The 20,501-nt window shown below is 43.6% G+C and overlaps 2 protein-coding genes across 14 annotated transcripts in view; both read left to right on the top strand.

Moving 5' to 3' along the window:
- Nucleotides 1-12,626, top strand: part of RBM6 (RNA binding motif protein 6) — a 121,969-nt gene extending 109,343 nt beyond the window's left edge. For all 13 annotated transcript variants that reach the window (XM_025987697.2, XM_072722265.1, XM_072722268.1 and 10 more), the window contains 7 exons: nt 627-773; nt 1,860-1,955; nt 3,089-3,349; nt 6,354-6,428; nt 7,371-7,468; nt 11,521-11,650; nt 12,380-12,626. In XM_025987697.2, coding sequence (XP_025843482.1) covers nt 627-773; nt 1,860-1,955; nt 3,089-3,349; nt 6,354-6,428; nt 7,371-7,468; nt 11,521-11,650; nt 12,380-12,505 — 933 coding nt within the window. In that variant the 3' untranslated portion in view covers nt 12,506-12,626. The remainder of the gene's footprint in view (nt 1-626; nt 774-1,859; nt 1,956-3,088; nt 3,350-6,353; nt 6,429-7,370; nt 7,469-11,520; nt 11,651-12,379) is intronic.
- A 7,132-nt stretch (nt 12,627-19,758) lies between these two features.
- RBM5 (RNA binding motif protein 5) overlaps nt 19,759-20,501 on the top strand; it is a 29,304-nt gene continuing 28,561 nt past the window's right edge. Inside the window, exon 1 of the mRNA XM_025987684.2 lies at nt 19,759-19,989. The gene's annotated coding sequence lies outside the window, so the exon portion shown is untranslated. The remainder of the gene's footprint in view (nt 19,990-20,501) is intronic.

Raw genomic sequence — 20,501 nt, 5'->3', positions numbered from 1 at the left:
TGGAAAAGTTTAAATCTTATGGAACTCTAAATACTTCTCCATTCCTGGTAGCTGCTCTGTTATATTATCTGTATCTCATGTCTAGTCTGGTGTTTTTTTAAAGTCTGCATCTTATATTGAGTTGTGTTCATTCAGGATTTAAAGATGATGACCTTGGGATGCCTGGGTGGCTCAGCAGTTGAGCGTCTGCCTTTGGCTCAGGGTGTGATCCCGGTCCAGGGATCGAGTCCCATATCAGGCTCCCTGCGAGGAGCCTACTTCTCCCTCTGCCTATGTCTCTGTCTTTCTGTGTCTCTCATGAATAAATAAGAAAATATTTTTTTAAAAACAATAAAATTTAAAAAATAAAGATGATGACTTTTCTGTTAACTATTGCCTATATGGAAAATCAGTGCTTCATGGCATTATAGGTAAGAACAGTGCTGCTTTGGAAAAATGAACAGTGAGTAGTCTGGATGTGTCCTGGCCTCTGGAGTGGGTTTCAAAATTGTTTGATTTGGTCTCTTCTTAGGCTTGCGAGGGAGAGAGCTGTTGTTTCTCCTAGTAGGAAACTTGTTTCTTAGGCCTCAAATTAACTGGGAAAGTGAGACATCCTGTAGACTTAACAGTTTCTAACTATATTGCAGCAAGAAGTCTATGTGCCCCAGGACCCTGGATCACCTGAAGAAGAAGAGATCAAGGAAAAGAAGTCCTCTAGTCAAGGAAAGTCAAGTAGCAAGAAGGAAGCATCTAAAAGAGATGGCAAGGAGAAAAAAGACCGAGGAGTGACAAGGGTAAGAAGACTTGTGAATCTGCTCTTTACTAGATAATTACAGATTCAAATAAAGGAGTCATAGATCTAGGGTTGAGGTGTCAAGTTACAAAAAAATAAAAACAGGCAATCCCATTGCCTCTTACAGCTGGTAGTAAATTTTTCACAAATGCAAAACCTGTGGATGGTAGAACAAAGTGACTCAGCTCAAACCGAACACGTGGGCTCCACACAGTTTCACTTTCCTGTGCTCCGTCTTCAGTGCTTGACTCTATACACATATCTGTAGGTGTAATTGTAGCAGGGGTTACCATTCTGTATTCTCTGCTCAGTTTATATTTGATCATAAATAGCTTTTCCATGGCTCAATAATGCTCTTTATTATTTTAATGCTTGTATGGTAAAAACACAAAACTGTACCCTTATTTTCTTCATCATTCTTGCGTTGTTTTTCTTTTCTTTCTGGTCTTATTCTGTTATAATATGCATCATTTAGCATTTTATTTCTCCTTCTAAATTACTTCCTTAGGATAAACTTTCAAAATGGAAGATTTTGAATATTTTGCTGTCTCCTGACATAAAGCCAAATTAGTTTTCAAAGAATTATATTGATTTTCCCTGGCACCAATTTATGCATTAATGGAAATGGATGAATTTGCTTCTGTCTCAATTTGTAACTTGTCTGTTTTTCCCCTTCTAATATTACTGGTTGTTTATCTAGAGATTCAGAGAGAGAGAGAGAAAATATGTTTGTATTTCTGAGAACTTAGACTTCAGAGTTTTGTTGGCTTAATATGTGGATTCTGCTTTTGTCACTTATTTCTGACTGTATTCCCAGTCATTTGTAAAATGAGGATAGTAATGTGTATCTGGGAGGGTTGTAGTTAAAGGCTGAGGACAGTAATGCATATAAATATCTCATCTGGTGCCTGACATATAGTGATCATTCAGTATATACTGAGTGTTATGTTTTCAAAGGATTTTTATTTTGAAATCATAACATTTTGGATATTTCATAAATTAGGAGGTTTGGAAAATCAAATTAATTTCAACAGAGTTCTTAACCTAGCTTTTATGAGTATCACATAAGAATTATGGGCTTAATCAGTTTCAGGAAAATGCCAGTGAGGGGACAGCGCCCCCAGAGGATGTCTTTAAGAAGCCCCTGCCACCCACTGTGAAGAAGGAAGAGAGTCCTCCACCAGTAAGGCTAAGCCAAGGCCTGGGCCTGGGTCTGGTTCTGGTTCTGATTCTGAATGGGAAGGGAAGTTCAAAGGCTGATGCTTCACTTTGGTGTGGGTCCTTTTGTTCTATCTCACAAACAAGGACTTTTCTTGAGTATGAGCATGAGATAAACGTTCCTGTCTGGTAATAGGAATATAAATGGAGAATCAAGGCTACTTTCTGTTTTCTTTCATTGTATCTTCCACCATTCCCATCGACAAGGGAATGCCTAGCCCTTTTTAAGTTTTAATCTTAGTCTTATTAATCTTTCTCTTCTAAACTCATTTTCATGGCCCTGATTTTTCCTGCCTTTTGTTGCTGCATAAGAAGTTGAGATATGGAATGTGTGCATGGTCGTGTTTATAGTTTGCCTGCTTGGCCAAAGTGAAAAATGCTAAAATTGGTACCCATTTTTTTAGGTGTATTAAAGTGATGGTCTCCTCCAATCACAGGTGATTCTGATTAAATATAAATATATAGTAATAGTGACCATGTTTTATTTTTTATTTCAGTTGATCACAGGCCAAGGGCCATGCATCATTATTTCATGGTTCCTATAAACTATTGAGAAATACTCTGCCTGTGCCGTGTTAACTAGCTCAATTCACTGTAGCATCAGGCTTAACCATGCCTTTGCCTCACTCAGGAGCTGAATGTCTACCTGAGAGCTTATTCTTCATTTGCTTTTAATCCACCTGCTAAATCTCTTTTACTATAGAGGTTACTGTAGTCTTAATAAAGTTTATTTTTCCTATTCTCCATGGGTTATGGTCACTTGGGGGGTTGCTGCTGTCTCTTCCTCTTAAAACTTGTAACTTAATTCTCCCTGTCTCTGTTTCAGTTCCCATTTCCCTTCTTCCTCTCCACTATTCTTTTGCTAGAGTCACTTTAAGGGAATCTTTCTGATTTATCTCAGCAATTAATGAGAAAAGCCAAGCTTGAACCATGTTGCTTCCATGTGAGAAATGAGCAGTATGGTCAGTGGGCCTATTTTGAGCCCAGTTCATTATTCAAACTAAAAGAGAAGAAATGAGATACCCATATTAGAATATCCAGAAAACAGGCCTCTCAGTATAGGTTGAGGTTGGTTAATCTCTGACCTTCTCCTTCCAGCCTAAGGTGGTAAATCCGCTCATCGGCCTCTTGGGTGAATATGGAGGGGACAGTGACTATGAGGAGGAGGAAGAGGAAGAGCAGACCCCTCCTCCACAGCCCCGCACAACACAGCCCCCACAGCGGGAGGAGCTGACCAAGAAGGAAAACGAAGAAGATAAACTCACTGACTGGAATAAACTGGCTTGTCTGCTCTGCAGAAGGCAGTTTCCCAACAGAGAAGTTCTGATCAAACACCAGCAGCTCTCAGACCTGCACAAGGTATGGGGAAGGGGCCTTGACCTTTAATTTATTTATTTTTTAAGATTTTATTTATTCATGAGAGACACACAGAGAGAGAGAATGGTAGAGACACAGACAGAGGGAGAAGCAGGCTCCATGCAAGGAGCCCAATGTGGGACTTGATCCCGGGTCTCCAGGATCACGCCTTGGGCCGAAGGTGGCACTAAACTGCTGAGCCACCAAAATGAATTGTTCCTCCATCTTTTGTCATGAGTTGCTCTGAATTAGGCTGTGCCCACATTAAAAAACTGCAGTGTGTAGACCCAAGGCAAGCATCATGGCGGGGGCTGGGGCACTAGATACAGAGGCTGTGCTGGAGACACAGCCTGGAACTCCAGGATCACGCCCTGGGCCAAAGGCAGGTGCTAAACTGCTGAGCCACCCAGAGATTCCCCCATAGCTCTTCCATTAACCTAACGATTGGATCTCAGATAAGCCTCTTCTCTTCTGTGGTATTTGGTGGCTTCCTCTTGTTCTGGCTGGTTCTGATACTGTGTAGTTTTCCCTGAAGGTGGGTCATGTGCCATCTCTTCACATGGGGAGTCACTGCTGTGAGCCATGGCACAACATCTATTATTGGGGTGGTAAACTGACATACACTCATCCTCCCCTGCAGTCTTCCTATTTAGATGTACTGACCAAGCAGCCAAATTCTGGACAAATAAAGCCCCTAGATAGACTCATGTTCTCAGTATAGGGTGATTTATTTCACACTCCTTCTCTAGCAGATGTTGCTAGAGCCAGTGAGGAGATTGGATTTAAACTTTCTTTCAATATAAAATCCAAAGTCTTACATAGCTAAAAGCTGAGAAGCTCTGCTTTTGGTAATAGGCATACCTCTTCTCCCAGCTGCCTCTGTGGAGGCTTTGCAAAGTTCCTAGGGATCTAAGAAGTTTCTGACAATCCTACAACAGATCACCTCTCAAGTCCCTTTGATCTGGAATTCTGAGTCACGAGACTGACACATTGAAATTTCAGCTTTTGGGGGCTCCTGGCTGGCCCAGTCGGTAGAGTGTGTGACTCTTGATCTTGGGGTTGTGAGTTCAAGCCCCAGCCCTACGTTGGGTATAGAGCTTACTTTTTTAAAAAATTAAATTAAAAAAATATAAAAGGATATATAAAGTTAAAAAGAATAGTAATAGATTTCAACTGTCTGATGGTTAACGCCAGGAAAGAGGAGCCAGAAGTCTGGTGAATCCACAAAATGAAGTGACCCCAGAATAGTGGAAAGTGTACTATAGTATTTTTTCCTTTCCTCGCAGTGATCCAATACAGAGAATCCCATTCATACAAAAGCTGTTCTGGACATCTTAAGTTTCTTATATATGCCTGAGGGTATTGTGTAATAGAGCCATTGCTTGAGAAGTTTGGACCCTTGAAGAATATAGGACTCTCAGAGCATCCTTTTTGTTCTCTCTCTCTCTCTCTTTTCTTTTTTTTTTTTTTTTTTTTTAATATTTTATTTATTTATTCATGAGAGACACAGAAAGAGAGAGGCAGAGACATAGGCAGAGGGAGAAGCAGGCTCCATGCAGGGAGCCCAATGTGGGACTTGATCCCAGGACCCTGGGATCACTACCTGAGCCAAAGGCAGATGCTTAACCACTGAGCCACCCAGGCACCACCCCCACCTCCCGCCTTTTTTTAAGATTTTTATTCTTTTAGGACTTTCTCCTTTTCATATTTCTCTGGGGGCTTGAAAGAGTGAATAGTGTCTGAGGATGGGGGCGGAGGGTAGTGATGGCGGTAGTGGTAGGAAAAGCATGTAGGCATTAAGTTTTCTTCACTAGGGATGCCTGGGTGACTCAGTCGGTTAAGCGTCTGCCTTTGGCTCAGGTCATAATCTCAGGGTCCAATCTCAGGGTCCTGGGATAGAGCCCCAAACATTGGGCTGTCTCCTCAGTGGGGAGTCTGCTTCTCCCTCTCACTCTCCCTCTGCGTGTATGCTTGCTCTCTCTCTTGCTCTCTGTCTCTCTAAATAAAAATAAAATCTTAAAAAAATAAAGTTTTCTTCACTGATGTGCTCAGATTCCCCTCTCATAATTTTTACTTTAGATAAAGACCTATAAAACAATTTCGTGTTTTCTACACTTTAAAGATTTATTTATTTATTTGAGAGACAGAGCGTGGGGTTGGTGGGGACAGGCTGGGGAAAGGGAGAGAGAATCTCAAGCAGACTCCCCACTGAGCACAGAGCCCGACTCAGGGCTTCATCTCACAACCCTGAGAATACCTGAGCTGAAATCAAGAATCAGACACTTGGGGCGCCTGGGTGGCTAAGTCAGTTAAGTGTTTGCCTTCAGCTCAGGTCATGATCCCAGGGCCCTGAAATTGAACCCTGCATTGGGCTCCCTGCTCAGTGGGGAAGTCTGCTTCTCCCTCTCCCTCTGCCCTTCCCCCCACTGCTCATGTTCTCACTCACACTCTTTCTCTCAAATAAATAAATAAATTCTTAAAAAAAAAAAATCAGGGATCCCTGGGTGGCACAGCGGTTTGGCACCTGCCTTTGGCCCAGGGCACGATCCTGAAGACCCAGGATCGAATCCCATGTCGGGCTCCCAGTGCATGGAGCCTGCTTCTCCCTCTGCCTGTGTCTCTGCCTCTCTCTCTCTCTCTCTCTCTCTCCCTGTGACTATCATAAATAAATAAAAATTTATTTTAAAAAAAAATCAGACACTTAATTGACTGAGCCACCCAGGCACCCCTGTTTTCTACATTTGGAAAAAAGTAGAATGAAGATCTCTCTTGTGCCACACCACATAACTAATCTGTGTGACAAGCCAGCATTACAAGTTGGATTCCCATTGGTGATTCTAAAGCCAATCTAGTTAGGAATTGTTGTTTGCATGGTACAGTGATCACTCAGGAGAGTTGGTCAGTCCAAGGAGCCACAATCCTAAAGCAGCTATTGGGAAAGGCTTAAAGGCATTTTCTAGGACCATTTTTTCTAGACCTGTACTCATAGAACTTTATCTCTTCTCAGCAAAATCTGGAAATCCATCGGAAGATAAAACAGTCTGAGCAGGAGCTAGCCTATCTGGAAAGGAGAGAACAGGAGGTAAGTTTTGATGACCTGCTATTCCCTTGACCCCAACCCTTTTTACTGGTATGAAATTTATAGGCTGTGCTGAAGACAGAGAATGAAGAGGCCCTTAAAAATGGTGTATACATTTATCAAAACTCATCAGACTACCATTAAAATGGGTGCACTTCATTGTGTATAAATTATACCTTAATAAAATTGATACATGTATTTTAAAGGTGGTGGTAGTTTAAGGTCTCCAGATAGGTCAAATAAATAACATTTCTCTTTCCCGCCTAGCTTTTAAAATCAGTGGAGGAGTATTAGATAAGTCTACTGAAATAACATCTTTGGGCAGCCCGGGTGGCTCAGCATTTTAGCACTGCCTTCAGCCCAGGGCCTGATCCTGGAGACCTGGGATTGAGTCCCACGTCAGGCTCCCTGCATGGAGCCTACTTCTCCCTCTGCCTGTGTCTCTGCCTCTCTCTCTCTCTCTCTCTCTCTCTCTTTCTCTTTCTCTCTCTGTCTCTCATTAATAAATAAATAAAATCTTTTTAAAAAAATGAAGTAACATCTTTTACTATGAGAGGTTAAGTGGGAGGAAGTAGTTTAGTGTAGAGCCGAATGGACTTGCTGCCTAGATCATGTAATTAGGCAGACTCAGCCTATACAGCCACAGGCTTTGCTATCCGAGCCAGGTCTTCTGTGATGGTCACGAATCCTGTGGAGACCTACGGACAGCACCTCCTTAGAAGAGGTAAACAAAACTATTGAGTCAAGCACACCACCTCATCTTTTCAAATTTATCAGAGAAGCCACTGCTTTCTCAAGAAGAATAATATGAAGGAGCAAGAGATTCAGGAGTTAACAGTTGAACTCCCTTCACGTTAGAAGAAATAAAAGGAATAAAGCGAAGCTTCCCCACTACCCAACCCCCTTAAATGGAAATTTCATATTTGTTATTCTGCTTACCAACAGGGAAGGTTTAAAGAAAGAGGAAATGATCGCAGAGAAAAGCTCCAATCTTTTGACTCTCCAGAAAGGAAACGGATTAAATACTCCAGGGAAACTGATAGGTAAGTCAGAAACTTTTCATTCAGCCTAGGCCTTAGGGCCTAATGATGAAACGGTCTCCTTCTCCAGCTGTGCTGCTTTTTTCTGTCTTGGGGATGCTGAAGTCAGCAGAAGCAGGTTCTTTCTGAACTCCTTGAGCCTGAGGTTTATTCCAACCTCTGACCACCTAGCATTACTCAGGGAATATGTGTGTTTGCATGGAAGTTTGGCTGGCTGCTTAGTTTCTCAAAGCCACAACTGGAGTGGCCATGATTGGGAACTCTTTCTCTCCTAATAAGTAATGCTGTACCTCCTATGGACCTGATAAGAATGTCACTGTCTTGGGCTTTTTCTCCAGGGAACCTCCATCCTCATACATAGGCACTGAATGAATGGTGGGCTGCTGAGAGACATAAATGATCTCTAGATTCCTGTGTTTATTCCTAATCGAGATCAGACTCTTGAGCCTAGCAGGGTTATGTAGAATTTGTTGATAACCCATTGTGTATAGGTAGAAGACATATATTATCCTTGACTGTCTGAATACTGAATAAGAAAGGTTTAGGTGATGCAGTGTCTCATAGGGCAGACATAGAATTCCAGTCGAGAAGGGGAGGGCATTTCAATTCGATGAAACTGCATACACTATTGATAAGAGATAAGTCATGATGCATTTGAAGAAGTTATAAGTAACTTGATGGAGGCCAGTTCAAGAAATTCATACCCCCCCCTTTTTTTTTTAAGATTTTATTTTTTTATTCATGAGAGACAGAGAGAGAGAGAGAGAGAGAGAGAGAGAGAGTGAGTCAGAGACAAAGGCAGAGGGAGAAGCAGGCTCCATGCAGGGAGCCTGATGTGGGACTTGATCCCAGGTCTCCAGGATCGGGCCCTGGGCTGAAGGCGGCGCTAAACCACTGAGCCACCCGCGCTGCCCAAGAAGTTCATACTCCTTGAACACCATGCTAATAAGGCTTTGTCTTGGGGCAGAGAGGGGGGTTTTGAAATTATTTTAAGCAGGGTGTTGTTCTGATGAGACTTGAACAGGTCTATATGTTGATAAGCAAAAGAGCAGCTAGTAGCCAGGGTAGGTTATGTGTACCCATGGGAATGGGGGAAGATCATTGATAGAGAAAGGCCTAGAGGAGGGTTGATGGAGTCTGGGGCTCTGGCATTCCAGCTTATTTGCTCAGTGACCACAGTACCTGAAAAAGAAATCTTTATGAAAAATACTTCCTGGGATGCATGGGTGGCTCAGGCGGTTGGGCGTCTGCCTTTGGCTCAGGGCGTGATCCCAGAGTTCCAGGATCAGGTCCCACATCGGGCTCCCTGCGGGGAGCCTGCTTCTCCCTCTGCCTGTGTCTCTGCCTCTCATGAATAAATAAAATAAATCTTTTTAAAAAAATAAAAATATTTCCTTACTGTGTGCAATAAACTCTGGTGTTTTTATTCTAGCCTTTTTTTTGCATTTTTTTTCTTAAGGATGAGCAATTTTTTTAAAAGATTTATTTATTTATTTTGAGAGAGGGTACATGCATGCACAGGAACCAGGGGGAGGGGCAGAGGAAGAGAGAGAATCTCAAGCAGACTCCCTACTGAACGTGGAGCCTGATATAAGGCTCAGTCCCACGACCCTGAGATCATGACTTGAGCCAAACAAGAGCCACTCACCCGACTGAGCCAGGCGCCCCTGTTTGTATTCTTAAGAAGTGCTAAGGGGGATCCCTGGATGGCTCGGTGGTTTGGTGCCTGCCTTTGGCCGGGGGCATGGTCCTGGGGTCCCAGGATCGAGTCCCGTGTCGGGCTCCCTGCATGGAACCTGCTTCTCTGCCTGCCCCCCCCCCCCCCCGCCCCTCTCTCTCTTTCTCTGTGTGTGTGTGTGTGTCTCTCATGAATAAATAAATCTTTTAAAAAAAGAAAAAGAAAAAAGAAAAATGCTAAGGAAGGACCACTTAATCAATTAACATCCCATTAGGTCATTCTTGCAATTTGAAATATACTGGGCTAAACCAAAAAGTGAGTCAATTAAGAGGAAGAAGGACAGGGGCACCTGGGTGGTCAGTGGTCTGCGTTTGGTTCAAGTCATGATCCCGGGGCCCTGGGATCAAGTCCTGCATCAGTCTCCTTGCAGGGAACCTGCTTCTCCCTCTGCCTATGTTTCTGCCTCTCTCTGTGTGTCTCTCATGAATAAATAAAATCTTTTTTTTTAAGATTTTTTTTTAATTTATTTATTCATAGAGACACACAGAGAGAGAGAGAGAGAGAGAGAGAGAGGCAGAGACACAGGCAGAGGGAGAAGCAGGCTCCATGCAGGGAGCCCGACGTGGGACTTGATCCTGGGTCTCCAGGATCCCCAGGCTGCAGGTGGCGCTAAACTGCTGCGCCACCGGGGCTGCCCTAAATAAAATCTTTTAAAGGGGCGGGGCAGGGATCCCTGGGTGGCTCATCGGTTTAGCACCTGCCAGGGTGTGATTCTGGAGTCCTGGAATCGAGTCCCTTGTCAGGCTCCCTGCATGGAGCCTGCTTCTCCCTCTGCCTGTGTCTCTACCTCTCTCTCTCTCTGTGTGTGTCTCTCATGAATAAATTAATAAACTCTTTATAAAAGGGTGGGGAGAAGGTCACCTTAGCCCTGAGTGAGTTGGCTGGATGCAGAAAAACACCCTTCTATATTCTTGGCTCCCATCACATCACACTGGTTCTCTTACTTCTTAGTCTTCTCCCCTGCTTCTCTTGGTTTTCTGGGCAATTCCAGATACTCTCCAGGACTCTGCCCTTAGTGCTCCTTAATTCTTCCTGTTCCACCCTCTGTCCTAGACTGTCTAAGGTACCCAAGACCTCAACCATCACTAACAAGCTAACAGGTCCCCACAACTCCATCCCAAGGAAGTTAGGTTTTCTCAGTGCAGAATCACTATTTCCATTTATCTCTCCTGGGCATGTCCTTTTGGAGACCTGTTAAGCTCCTCATCCAAAACAATTAACTCAGGGATCCCTGGGTGGCGCAGCGGTTTGGCGCCTGCCTTTGGCCCAGGGCGCGATCCTGGAGACCCGGGATCGAATCCCACATCGGGCTCCCGGTGCATGGAGCCTGCTTCTCCCTCCGCCTGTGTCTCTGCCTCTCTCTCTCTCTGTGACTATCATAAATAAATAAAAATTAAAAAAAAAACTATCTTATTAAAAAAAAAAAAACAATTAACTCGGTATTATATCCCATACTACATTCGAGTCCAGTCCTGCTAAACCTGCTATGTGTTCATTTTTCAGAGTAGTGACATCGCTACATCATGGTCCACCTGGTCTGACTCGATCTTCTTCCTTTATCCCCTGTATCATTACTCGCCACATCCCTAATTAAGCTTTGTCCCTCTTTCTAGCTCACCTCCAAACAGGAATCCTTACTCCCAATCTCTGTTCTTCAGCCTCTAGTGTACTCTCTACCCTGGTACCAAAACCGTCTTTGTCAACAGAAATCTCCTAAAACTCACTGTTTTGTGAAGGCATATCTGGCTTAGAGGAGGCTTGAAGTCGGGGGTGAGTGGTGTGGGGGGGACATTTGACTGAAGGTTGAAGTCCAGAGTCATGATTTAGCATGATGTTCAAGGCTCTTCCGTCTGGCCCAAGAAGCCTTTGTCAGTTCCTACTATTCCTTTCCTGGACAAATTGTATTCTTTCACTTCTTTGTGGCCCCTTTCCTCTTCTGCTTTTTCAGTTCAGATGTGCCATCTTGTTGGATTTTGTCGTTTTTGGTGATGCCCCTGCAGGGTTTGTGTTTTCTCTGATGTAATTCCATAGGAGATGTCTTGTGGTGCCACATCCATAGCTGAGCTCTTTACTGTCTTATAAGCATCCGTTGACATACTATCCTTCTCATGTCCTTCCCCATTAACAGGGTTGGATCTGGGGCATCTCTGTATCCCCATGACAAAAGCCTGTTGCATTGTTAGCAGGCATTCAGAAATATTGTTTAATATACTTAGGAGGAAGCAAATGTAAATCAAGAGGACAGAGGTTCCTATTAGGTTCACAAATGGGTCACTTTGAAAGTAATGGTATAGAAGTACGTCTGCTCCTTTTGCAGTGATCGCAAACCTGTTGGTAAAGAAGGAATCGACAGTAGCAACAAAGGAGGCTGTGTCCAACAGACTGCTGGCTGGAGGAAGGGGGCAGGCCTCGGGTATGGCCATCCCGGATTGGCTTCAGCAGAGGAGGTGAAATGGTTTCCATCTTTTGGGGGTGGCATGAACTTGGAATATACTGAACTTTCTCTCACTCTGTGGCTCAGAGCTGTTTCTTTGCCTTTTAGCTGGGCTTCCTCCACTGCTGATGAGGGACACAGGAGCTGAAGGAGCCCATCAGTCTTGATTACTAGATGATAGCTAGGCATTCTGGGCTCTTTGTAATTATGGTTGGCAGTGGGAATGGGGCTCATCTTACTCTTACATGGAGTGAGATGTGGGGCAGTATGGGAATCAGGCAGTTTGAGCTGATGAATTGTTTGGTAACAAGAACCAGGGAGCCCACAATAAAAGATACAAAAGCATCTCTGAGAGGCATTATCATCACGGGAGCTAAAATGGCTAAAATTTGAGGAGCATGAAGTTAGTCCTGGTTCTCATGAAGGTCTTTGCCTCTACTATTCGGGTAGAGAATAGAGCAAAGGTTGTAAGAGGGAACACTGCCCATTTTGTGTTGGCTTGGTCCACCTTTGAAAAAGGAGACTGACTTTTCATAGTCTGCTATGGAATCCTCTATCATGAAGTTGTGGCATCACCACCCTCCTTAATCATCTTGGGTTTGTTTATTAATTAAACATTCTAAAAAATTCCCCCAAATCCTGATCCTTACTGGTCAAAAAATGCTTAATCAAAGGCCAGCCCCGAGGCTAATGGGCTAATGAATTCATAGAGCCCACTTCATTGTTTGTCTTTGTGTTACAGACTGAAGGCCGGATGAGGGGGCCCAGTGTGGGGGCTCCAGGAAGAACCAGCAAGAGACAGTCCAACGAGACTTACCGAGATGCTGTGCGAAGAGTCATGTTTGCTCGGTATAAAGAACTAGATTAAAGAATGGAGACAAGTCCCATAGGACACAACCTCCTTCTTGTTTTGTTTGTCCGTCTCTCCTTTTGTTTTGTTACTGTTCTTGCTGCTAGAACTTTTTTAAATAAACTTTTTTTCAATGTGATTTTTTTTTTTTTTTTTTTTGGTGGTTATATTTTTCTCCCATAGATGGGTTGGGGTGGGGCTTATGGTAGGAGGGACAGAGCACCTTGGTGCAGCCCATTTGAGATGGCGGTGAAATAGCAGAAGTGCTTCCTTGAGCCCTGAAACATCACCTGCCTTCAGTGTGAGTGGATGTGTTACAGTGATCTTTGCACTCTAGCTTTGTGTGAGTACTGTCAGATTTTTAAAATTATTTTCCTAATCTAATTAATGAAAACTGCATCTCATTGTTTGCTACTTCTTTGATAACTGCTGAGGCTGAACATATTTCTATATGTTGGTTTACTACTATTAGACCTTTGAAAGTCCTCTTCTGATTTCCCCATTGCTGGAAGGGGTAGTGTGACAGCTCTTTTTCTGGGTGCTTGCTGGGCACTCAATGCATCATGTTATGATCACCACAATGAATGCATAGTAAGAATTGTCACTCCCCTCCAGCCAGCCACTACCCCAGGTTTTCCTTCCCTCCTTGGCTAAAATTCTCTAAAGAGGTGTCTTTAGACACCTTTCAAATCTTTCTTAATTTTCTACCATATCAATCATACCATTTCACAGGGTTTGCTTCAAAAGTGAGAGTTGTTTTTAATTCTTTGCAGTTAAAAGGACTATATCTTATGAACCTATTAAAACTTTTAAAAATGGGGTGCCTGGGTGGCTCAGTCAGTTAAGTAGCCAACTCTTGGCTTCAGCTCAGGTCATGATCTCAGGGTCCTGGGATCGAGCCCTGCGTCTGGCTCTGCATTCAGTGAAGAGTGTGCTTGTGGATTCTCTTTCTCCTCTCCCCCAGCCCGCACTTGCTCACTCATTCTTTCTCTCAAAGAAATAAACCTTTAAAACTTCAAAAAATAATTTCTCCAGGTAACATATTATAGTACTAGGAATTGCACTTTTCAGATGTCTCTGGAGGAATGTTTGTTAGGAAGAAAGAGAACTGTAGGTTTAAAAGAGCATGTTGATGGTATAAAGTAGGAGTTTGTAAACTGACCCATCAAGGGCCAGAGTCAATATTTTAGACTTTACATGTCAGATGATCTCTGTTGAAACTATTCAGCCCTGTGACTGTAGTGAAGAGCAGCCATAGGCAATATATAGACAAGTGATGGTGGCTGAGTTCCAATAAAAGTTTCTTTACAAAAACAAGTTGCAGGAACACCTGGGTGCTCAGCAATTGAGTGTCTGCCTTTGGCTCAGGGCGTGATCCCAGGGTCCCCAGATCCCTGGATCAAATCCCGCATCGGGCTCCCTGTGTGGAGCCTACTTCTCTCTCTGCCTCTCTCTGTGTATCTCTCATGAATAAATGAATAAAAATCTTAAAAAAAGAAAAAAAAAAAAACAGGTTGCAGGCCAGAATTGGCCCACTAGTCTAGCAGAACCAAGAACAGCTCTGTACAATAGCATAGAGGTATTAGCATTTTGGAGGGAATGGGCAGTGAGGGGTGGGAGATATAAAGGGAGAAAACATTTCTAGCAACAGGAATGATAAATGTGAAGTTAAATGGTTTGCCATGCTGTGTCCAGATATAATCCCTTCTTCTTAATCTTTAATAACTCTTTTTACCCCTCCCAAAGAGAAAACAAAATCAGTAGCAGTCCAGCATTACAGAGGATGGGCCATTGGACTCTCTGGTGCATCTTTTTTTTTTTTTTTTTTTTTTTGAGTGCATCAGAATAATTTTTTTTGGACAGCTGGTCCAGGTTTGTCCTAAACTGCCCAGACCAGGTTTTCCTTCTAAATTTGCATTATCCATTTGGACCTAGAGTAACTGTGGAACACATCAAATACTATTAAAGACTCCATTATGGGCTACTTAGTTAACACCAGTTATTGGCTGCCCAGCAGAAGCATCATTGAGTTATTAAGTAGTCATTCTATGAATGTTTTGAGAACTTACTCTACTTTCACCAGGGCTATAGCAAGATCAGTGTTGACCACTGTGCCCATGGGACTTAGTCGACTGAGGAAGATGGGTGTTGGGACACCTGTTGGTTTAGCGGTTGAGTGCCTGCCTTCAGCCCAGGGCATGATCCTGGGATCCCGGGATCGAGTCCCACGTCAGGCTTCCTGCATGGAGCCTGCTTCTCCTCTGCCTCTCTCTCTCTCTCTCTCTCTCTCTCAATAAATAAATAAACAAACAAACAAATAAATAAATAAATCTTTAAAAAAAAAGATGAGTGTTGAGCAATTACTGATGTGATGAGAAACAGTACAGCAAGTATTGTCAGCACCTTTCCTAAGAAAGTGTTTAAACTCAAACCTCAGGCTAGTTTACCTAGTTTTGTTTCCTAGCTTTATTTTGCCACTTATATGGAAATTTTGCTGTTGGAAATAAGGTCTAATTTATTCCATACATTTTTAAGACAGTATTTTGGGTATTGATGAAAGTAGGAGGGGCACCTGGGTAGTTCAGTCAGTTAAGCATCTGCCTTTGTTTTCTGTGTTTTTTTTTTTTTAATATTATTTATTCATGAGAGAGAGAGAGGCAGAGACACAGGCAGAGGGAGAAGCAGGCTCCACATAGGGAGCCTGACGTGGGACTCGATCCCAGGACTCCAGGATCACACCCTGGGCTGAAGGCAGGTGCCAAACCACTGAGCCACCCAGGGATCCCCCAGCATCTGCCTTTGGCTCAGGTCATGATCCCAGGGTCCTGGGATTGAGCCTCACATCAGGCTCTCTGCTCAGCAAAGAGCCTACTTCTCTCTCTCCTGCCTGCTGCTATACTGGCTTGTGCTTTCTCTCTCTCTGTCTCAAATAAATGTTTTTAAAAAGGGAAGGGGGATGGATATGAAAAGTGTGCTACCCTGCAATGTCCCTGGGCAGTTCCCTGAGGCTTTGATCAGAATGCCAGCTACATAAGGGCAGAGATCTTGGATAATTTTCCTTACTATATCCCTAGGGCCTAACACAGTAGGCACCCAATAAATGAGTGAATAATACCTTGTTCATAGGTCTATAGAAAGTACTTGCTGAATTAAATTTTGATTGCATATATGTCAGTTCATCAAAGTCTATCTTGACAAAAATTAGTTTCTTTGTATAGGTAAGAGTTCTCACATAGGGATCCCTGGGTGGCGCAGCGGTTTAGCGCCTGCCTTTGGCCCAGGGCGCGATCCTGGAGACCGAGGATCGAATCCCACGTCGGGCTCCTGGAGCATGGAGACTGCTTCTCCCTCTGCCTGTGTCTCTGCCTCTCTCTCTGTGTGTGACTATCATAAATAAAAAAAAATAAAAATAAAAAAAAAATAGTTCTCACATAAGTCTTTACTTATTCTGGAGCAATAGTTCCCAGCCTGAGATCAAAACAAGTGAACTAGTTTTTTTATTTTGCCAAGTGGTGGAAAATTAAGGAAAAAAAGGTAAAATCATCATTTCTTTAACAACTTTTTTTTTTAACCTCAGAAGATTAGGAAAAGCAGTCTTTTTTTTTTAATTTATTAAAGAGAGACACAAAAGCAGAGACAGGCAGAGGGAGAAGCAGGCTCCCTGTGGAGAGCCCGATGCAGGACTCAATCCCAGGACCCCAGGATCATGACCTGAGCCAAAGGCAGATAGATGCCCAACCACTGAGCCACCCAGGCGCCCCCAGGAAAAGCAATCTTAAAAAACTTTTCTCTGGGGATCCCTGGGTGGCTCAGCGGTTTGGCGCCTGCCTTTGGCCCAGGGCGCGATCCTGGAGACCCGGGATCGAATCCCATATCGGGCTCCCAGTGCATGGAGCCTGCTTCTCCCTCTGCCTGTGTCTCTGCCTCTCTCTCTCTCTCTCTCTCTCTCTCTCTGTGACTATCATAAATAAAAAAAATTAAAAAAAAAAACTTTTCTCTGTAGTGAACATACATGGCTTTATTTAAAATAAAAAACAGGGGATCCCTGGGTGGCGCAGCGCTTTGGTGCCTGCCTTAGGCTCAGGGCGCGATCCTAGAGACCCGGGATCGAATCCCACGTCGGGCTCCCGGTGCATGGAGCCTGCTTCTCCCTCTGCCTGTGTCTCTGCCTCTCTCTCTGTGACTATCGTAAATAAATAGAAATTAAAAAAAAATTCTTTAAAATAAATAAATAAATAAATAAATAAATAAAATAAAATAAAAAACAGGTGCGCCTGACTGGCTCAGTTGGTGGAGCATGCGACTTTTGAATCTGTGTTGTAAGGTTTGAGCCCCATGTTGGGTGTGGAGATTACTTAAGAATAAAACTTTAAAGAAACAAAAAACAAACAAAAACAAAAAACAACTGTTTGTTGTCTTTGTTTTCTTTATTAGCTATGGAACTTGTTAAACTTTTCCAGACCCACATCAGCTGCCTGACAAAGCAATCAACTTCTAGTGGCCATTAAATCTAGCAGGTTCAGGAAAAAAAAAAAAAAAAGTCTAGCAGATTCTGGATTCTAGGCATCTACGACATCCATCACAGGGTTTACAATGACCCTATCTATGTTTAACTTTTAAATTTCATTAAACATATTTGGGTACCTTCTGTGGGTTGCATACTTTTACTTTTTCTAATGATGGAGGTTTTACATATATCTCCTCCCCGTAAATTGGACACTATATATAAATACATATATGCACACATGAAAAAGTAGAACTATGTGTATGTATAGATAGTGCAATGATCTGAATGTGTCCCCTCCCCACCACATTCATACATTGTAATCCTTTCTTATTTTTAAGATTTTAATTATTTATTCATGAGAGGCAGAGGGATAAGCAGGTTCCCTGTAGGGAGCCTGATGCAGTACTTGATTCCAGGACCCCAGAATCACGACCTGAGCCAAAGGCAGAGACACTCAACCACAGCCACCCAGGTGCCCCTGTAAATCCTAATCCTTTTTTTTTTTTTTTTTGGTAATCCTAATTCTTAAAGGTAATGAATGGTATTAGTAGATGAGGCTTTGGGAAATAATTAAGCTCATGAATATGGAGTCATCATAAATGGGATAGTGCTCTTGTAAAAGAGATCCTACAGAGCTTCCTAGATTCTTCTACCTCATGAGGATACAATAAGAAGTCTGCAACCTGGAAGAGGGCCTTCACCTGACCATGCCAGTACCTTGATCTTGGACTTCTCAGCCTCAAGAACTGTGAGAAAATTTTTTTTGTTTATAAGCTACCCAGCCTGTGGTATTTCTTTATAGCAGCCTGAACGGACATAAATACATGCATACAGAGGAGGAGAGAGGAAGAGAGAAAGGAAGTTATCCATTGTTCCAAAATCAGAAATTTCTACCTTTCCATTGTGAAGGATTGTTTTTTGATTACCCAAAGAGTTTCCAGTGTCCACCACTTAATGCCCTTAGTGTAGAATGCCCGTAGTTAGAATATGCTTAAAGAACATTTTTCCTGGTTGCTTTTCCAAGAAAAAAATTTTCCAATATATTTGAAGCTTCTGGTTTAGAATCTACTCACTGACATCCTTCCACTTTTTTTTTAATTATATTTATTTATTCATGAGAGATACAGAAGGAGAGAGGCAGAGACACAGGCAGAGGAAGAAGCAGGCTCCATGCAGGGAGCCTGATGTGGGACTCGATCCTGGGTCTCCAGGATAAACCGCTTAGCCACCGGGACTGCCCCAGCACTTTTTTTTTTTTTTAAGATTTTATTTATTTATTCATGAGAGACACACAGAGAGAGGCAGAGACATAGGCAGAAGTAGAAGCAGGCTCCCTGAGGGGAGCCCAACGAAGGACTCGATCCCAGTATTACGACCCGAGCCTAAGGCAGATGCTTAACCACTAAGGCACCCAGGCATCCCCTTTCCACTTATTCTTGAAAGATCTCTCTTTGAGAAAGAATATGGTGCAGTTTTCTATAACTGGTATCTTCCTCTACCTTGTCATGGTCTCATTCTTCTTGTCTGTATATGTGACCTGAAAGACCAGTTCACTAAAAATATCTCTGTAAATAATGCCAAAGGGCAAATTATGCTAACTAGAGGCACTGGAATACTACCATGTCACTGACCAGTCCCAGTCTGAAATACCTCTTAATTACCCAAGAATCCTTGCCATTTTCCACCCCAAATGTTACACGTTTAGCTTTCTTTGTTGGTGGATTAATTTGTTTACTCAGCAGATATCTATTGAGTACATACCATGTGCCACGCACCAGTAGAGCCACTGGGGATACATAGTGAACTAAAGAGATACTTCCCTCCCCTTCTGGAGTTTACATTCTAGTAATTGAGAGCGTGGACTCTGAAATCACGTTTATTAGCTCAAATCCCAGTTCCATTACTGTTAACTCTGCCTGAACTACTGTCTCTCGAACAAGGACAGCGATGATGGATTTGATTAGGTGAGCAGCAACTGAGGCAGCTATAAGTGGTCAGATCCTAGATATATTTTGAAGATAGAGTCAACAAATTTACTGACAGATTGGATGCAAGGAAAAAATCATGGATGACTACAGGGTTTTTGTCCTCAGTAACTGGAAGTAGGAAGTTGCCATTTATGAGCTGAGGAAGGCTGTGGAGGAGATATGGTTGAGTTTTGGCTGCAACTTTGAGATGCTATTAGACATCCAAATACTGTTAACCCTGAAAAAAAACAACTTTCCTGAGCCTTTGCCTTAGGCTAGAGAATATCAATTGAGTGACACTCTTAAGACTTGCCTTCAAGAATTCTCTTAATTTGGAGGCGCCTGGCTGGCTCAGTAGAGCATACCACTCTTGATCTCGGGGTTGTGAGTTCTAGCCCCATGTTGGGTACAGAGGTGTTTGTTTTTGTTTTAAGAATTCTCATTTCCATAAACCTCATTTTCCTCGCCTGCAAAATGGGTTTAATAACCATCTCATAGGTTATGAAAATAAAAAATAGATATTTATAAGGCATCTAGCCCAACAATCTAGAGTTCAATAATACAATACTCGGTCAACTAAAGTGACTTCTCTTAAAACCAGATTAAACGAGATATTCTACAGTGTGTCTGGGAAAAAAACTGTACTCTTGTAGCAAAGGCAAAGAATTACCGATAAAGGTAAGAGCTCTAATCAGAGTCTGCAAATGGCAGACTGGCAACTTCACTCTTGGTTTTGAAAAAAAAAAAAAAAGAAAGAAAGAAAGAAATACGCAGGAAATTAACACAGGGCGTAGTGAGTGACAGGACGCCTTAGCGACCACACTTCCCAGCAGTCCTCGCGTAGCCAGACACCGTCGCGGATTGGATGCCTCCTCGGGAGGCGGGTGGTGTGGGGGAGGTGGCAGGCGCGAGGTACTGTGGGTAGGAGACGGCCGTCGACCGAGGCGCCATTTTGTGAGGCGGCCGTACCCAGTTGGAGGTTCTGGGGCACAAAACCGCTACTTCTGCCACTTTCGTCTTTCCTGGGGGTAAGTGCAGCATCCGCCCGTATCGCCCCGCGGTTCTTGCTTTTGAGGCAGGACTTGTGCAGCCTTCCTGACAGCCTCGGGCAGCAGCCGATCAGCCCCAGTCGCATCTCTCAAGTAGCTAGCTACCCGAGGCATTGGAGGGCCGCGCCCCTCCTCGCAGCCTGCGCTGTCAGCTTTCGGAGGGCGTCCTCGTGCCCCACCCGAGACCCGCTTCTTTCGTGCTCTTGACTGTGCGTCTGCCGGGACGCGTCTCCGACTCCCTAGCCCAACTGAATGTGGAGCCGTCGACTGTCCCTCGGGTACTCCTCAGGGGCGCCCGGCAGTTTCTAGCCGCCATCGCCCCTCAGCTGTACTTGAATCCGCCCTTTCCGGGAGATTGTTGGGCGAAGGCCGATCTGCAGGCTGGGAGCCTCTTGGGGGTCAGGAGGGGCGTGTGCAGGCGTAAAGGGAAAGCCGGACGCCTGAGTCCGTCGCGCAGGCTGTGGCGCCGCCATCTCGGCCTCAACACCCCG

This window comes from Vulpes vulpes, chromosome 9, assembly GCF_048418805.1.
Source record: "Vulpes vulpes isolate BD-2025 chromosome 9, VulVul3, whole genome shotgun sequence".
Taxonomy (NCBI): Eukaryota; Metazoa; Chordata; class Mammalia; order Carnivora; family Canidae; genus Vulpes; species Vulpes vulpes.
Note: the sequence above shows the minus strand (reverse complement) of the source record. Positions and strands in the feature narration are given on the sequence as shown.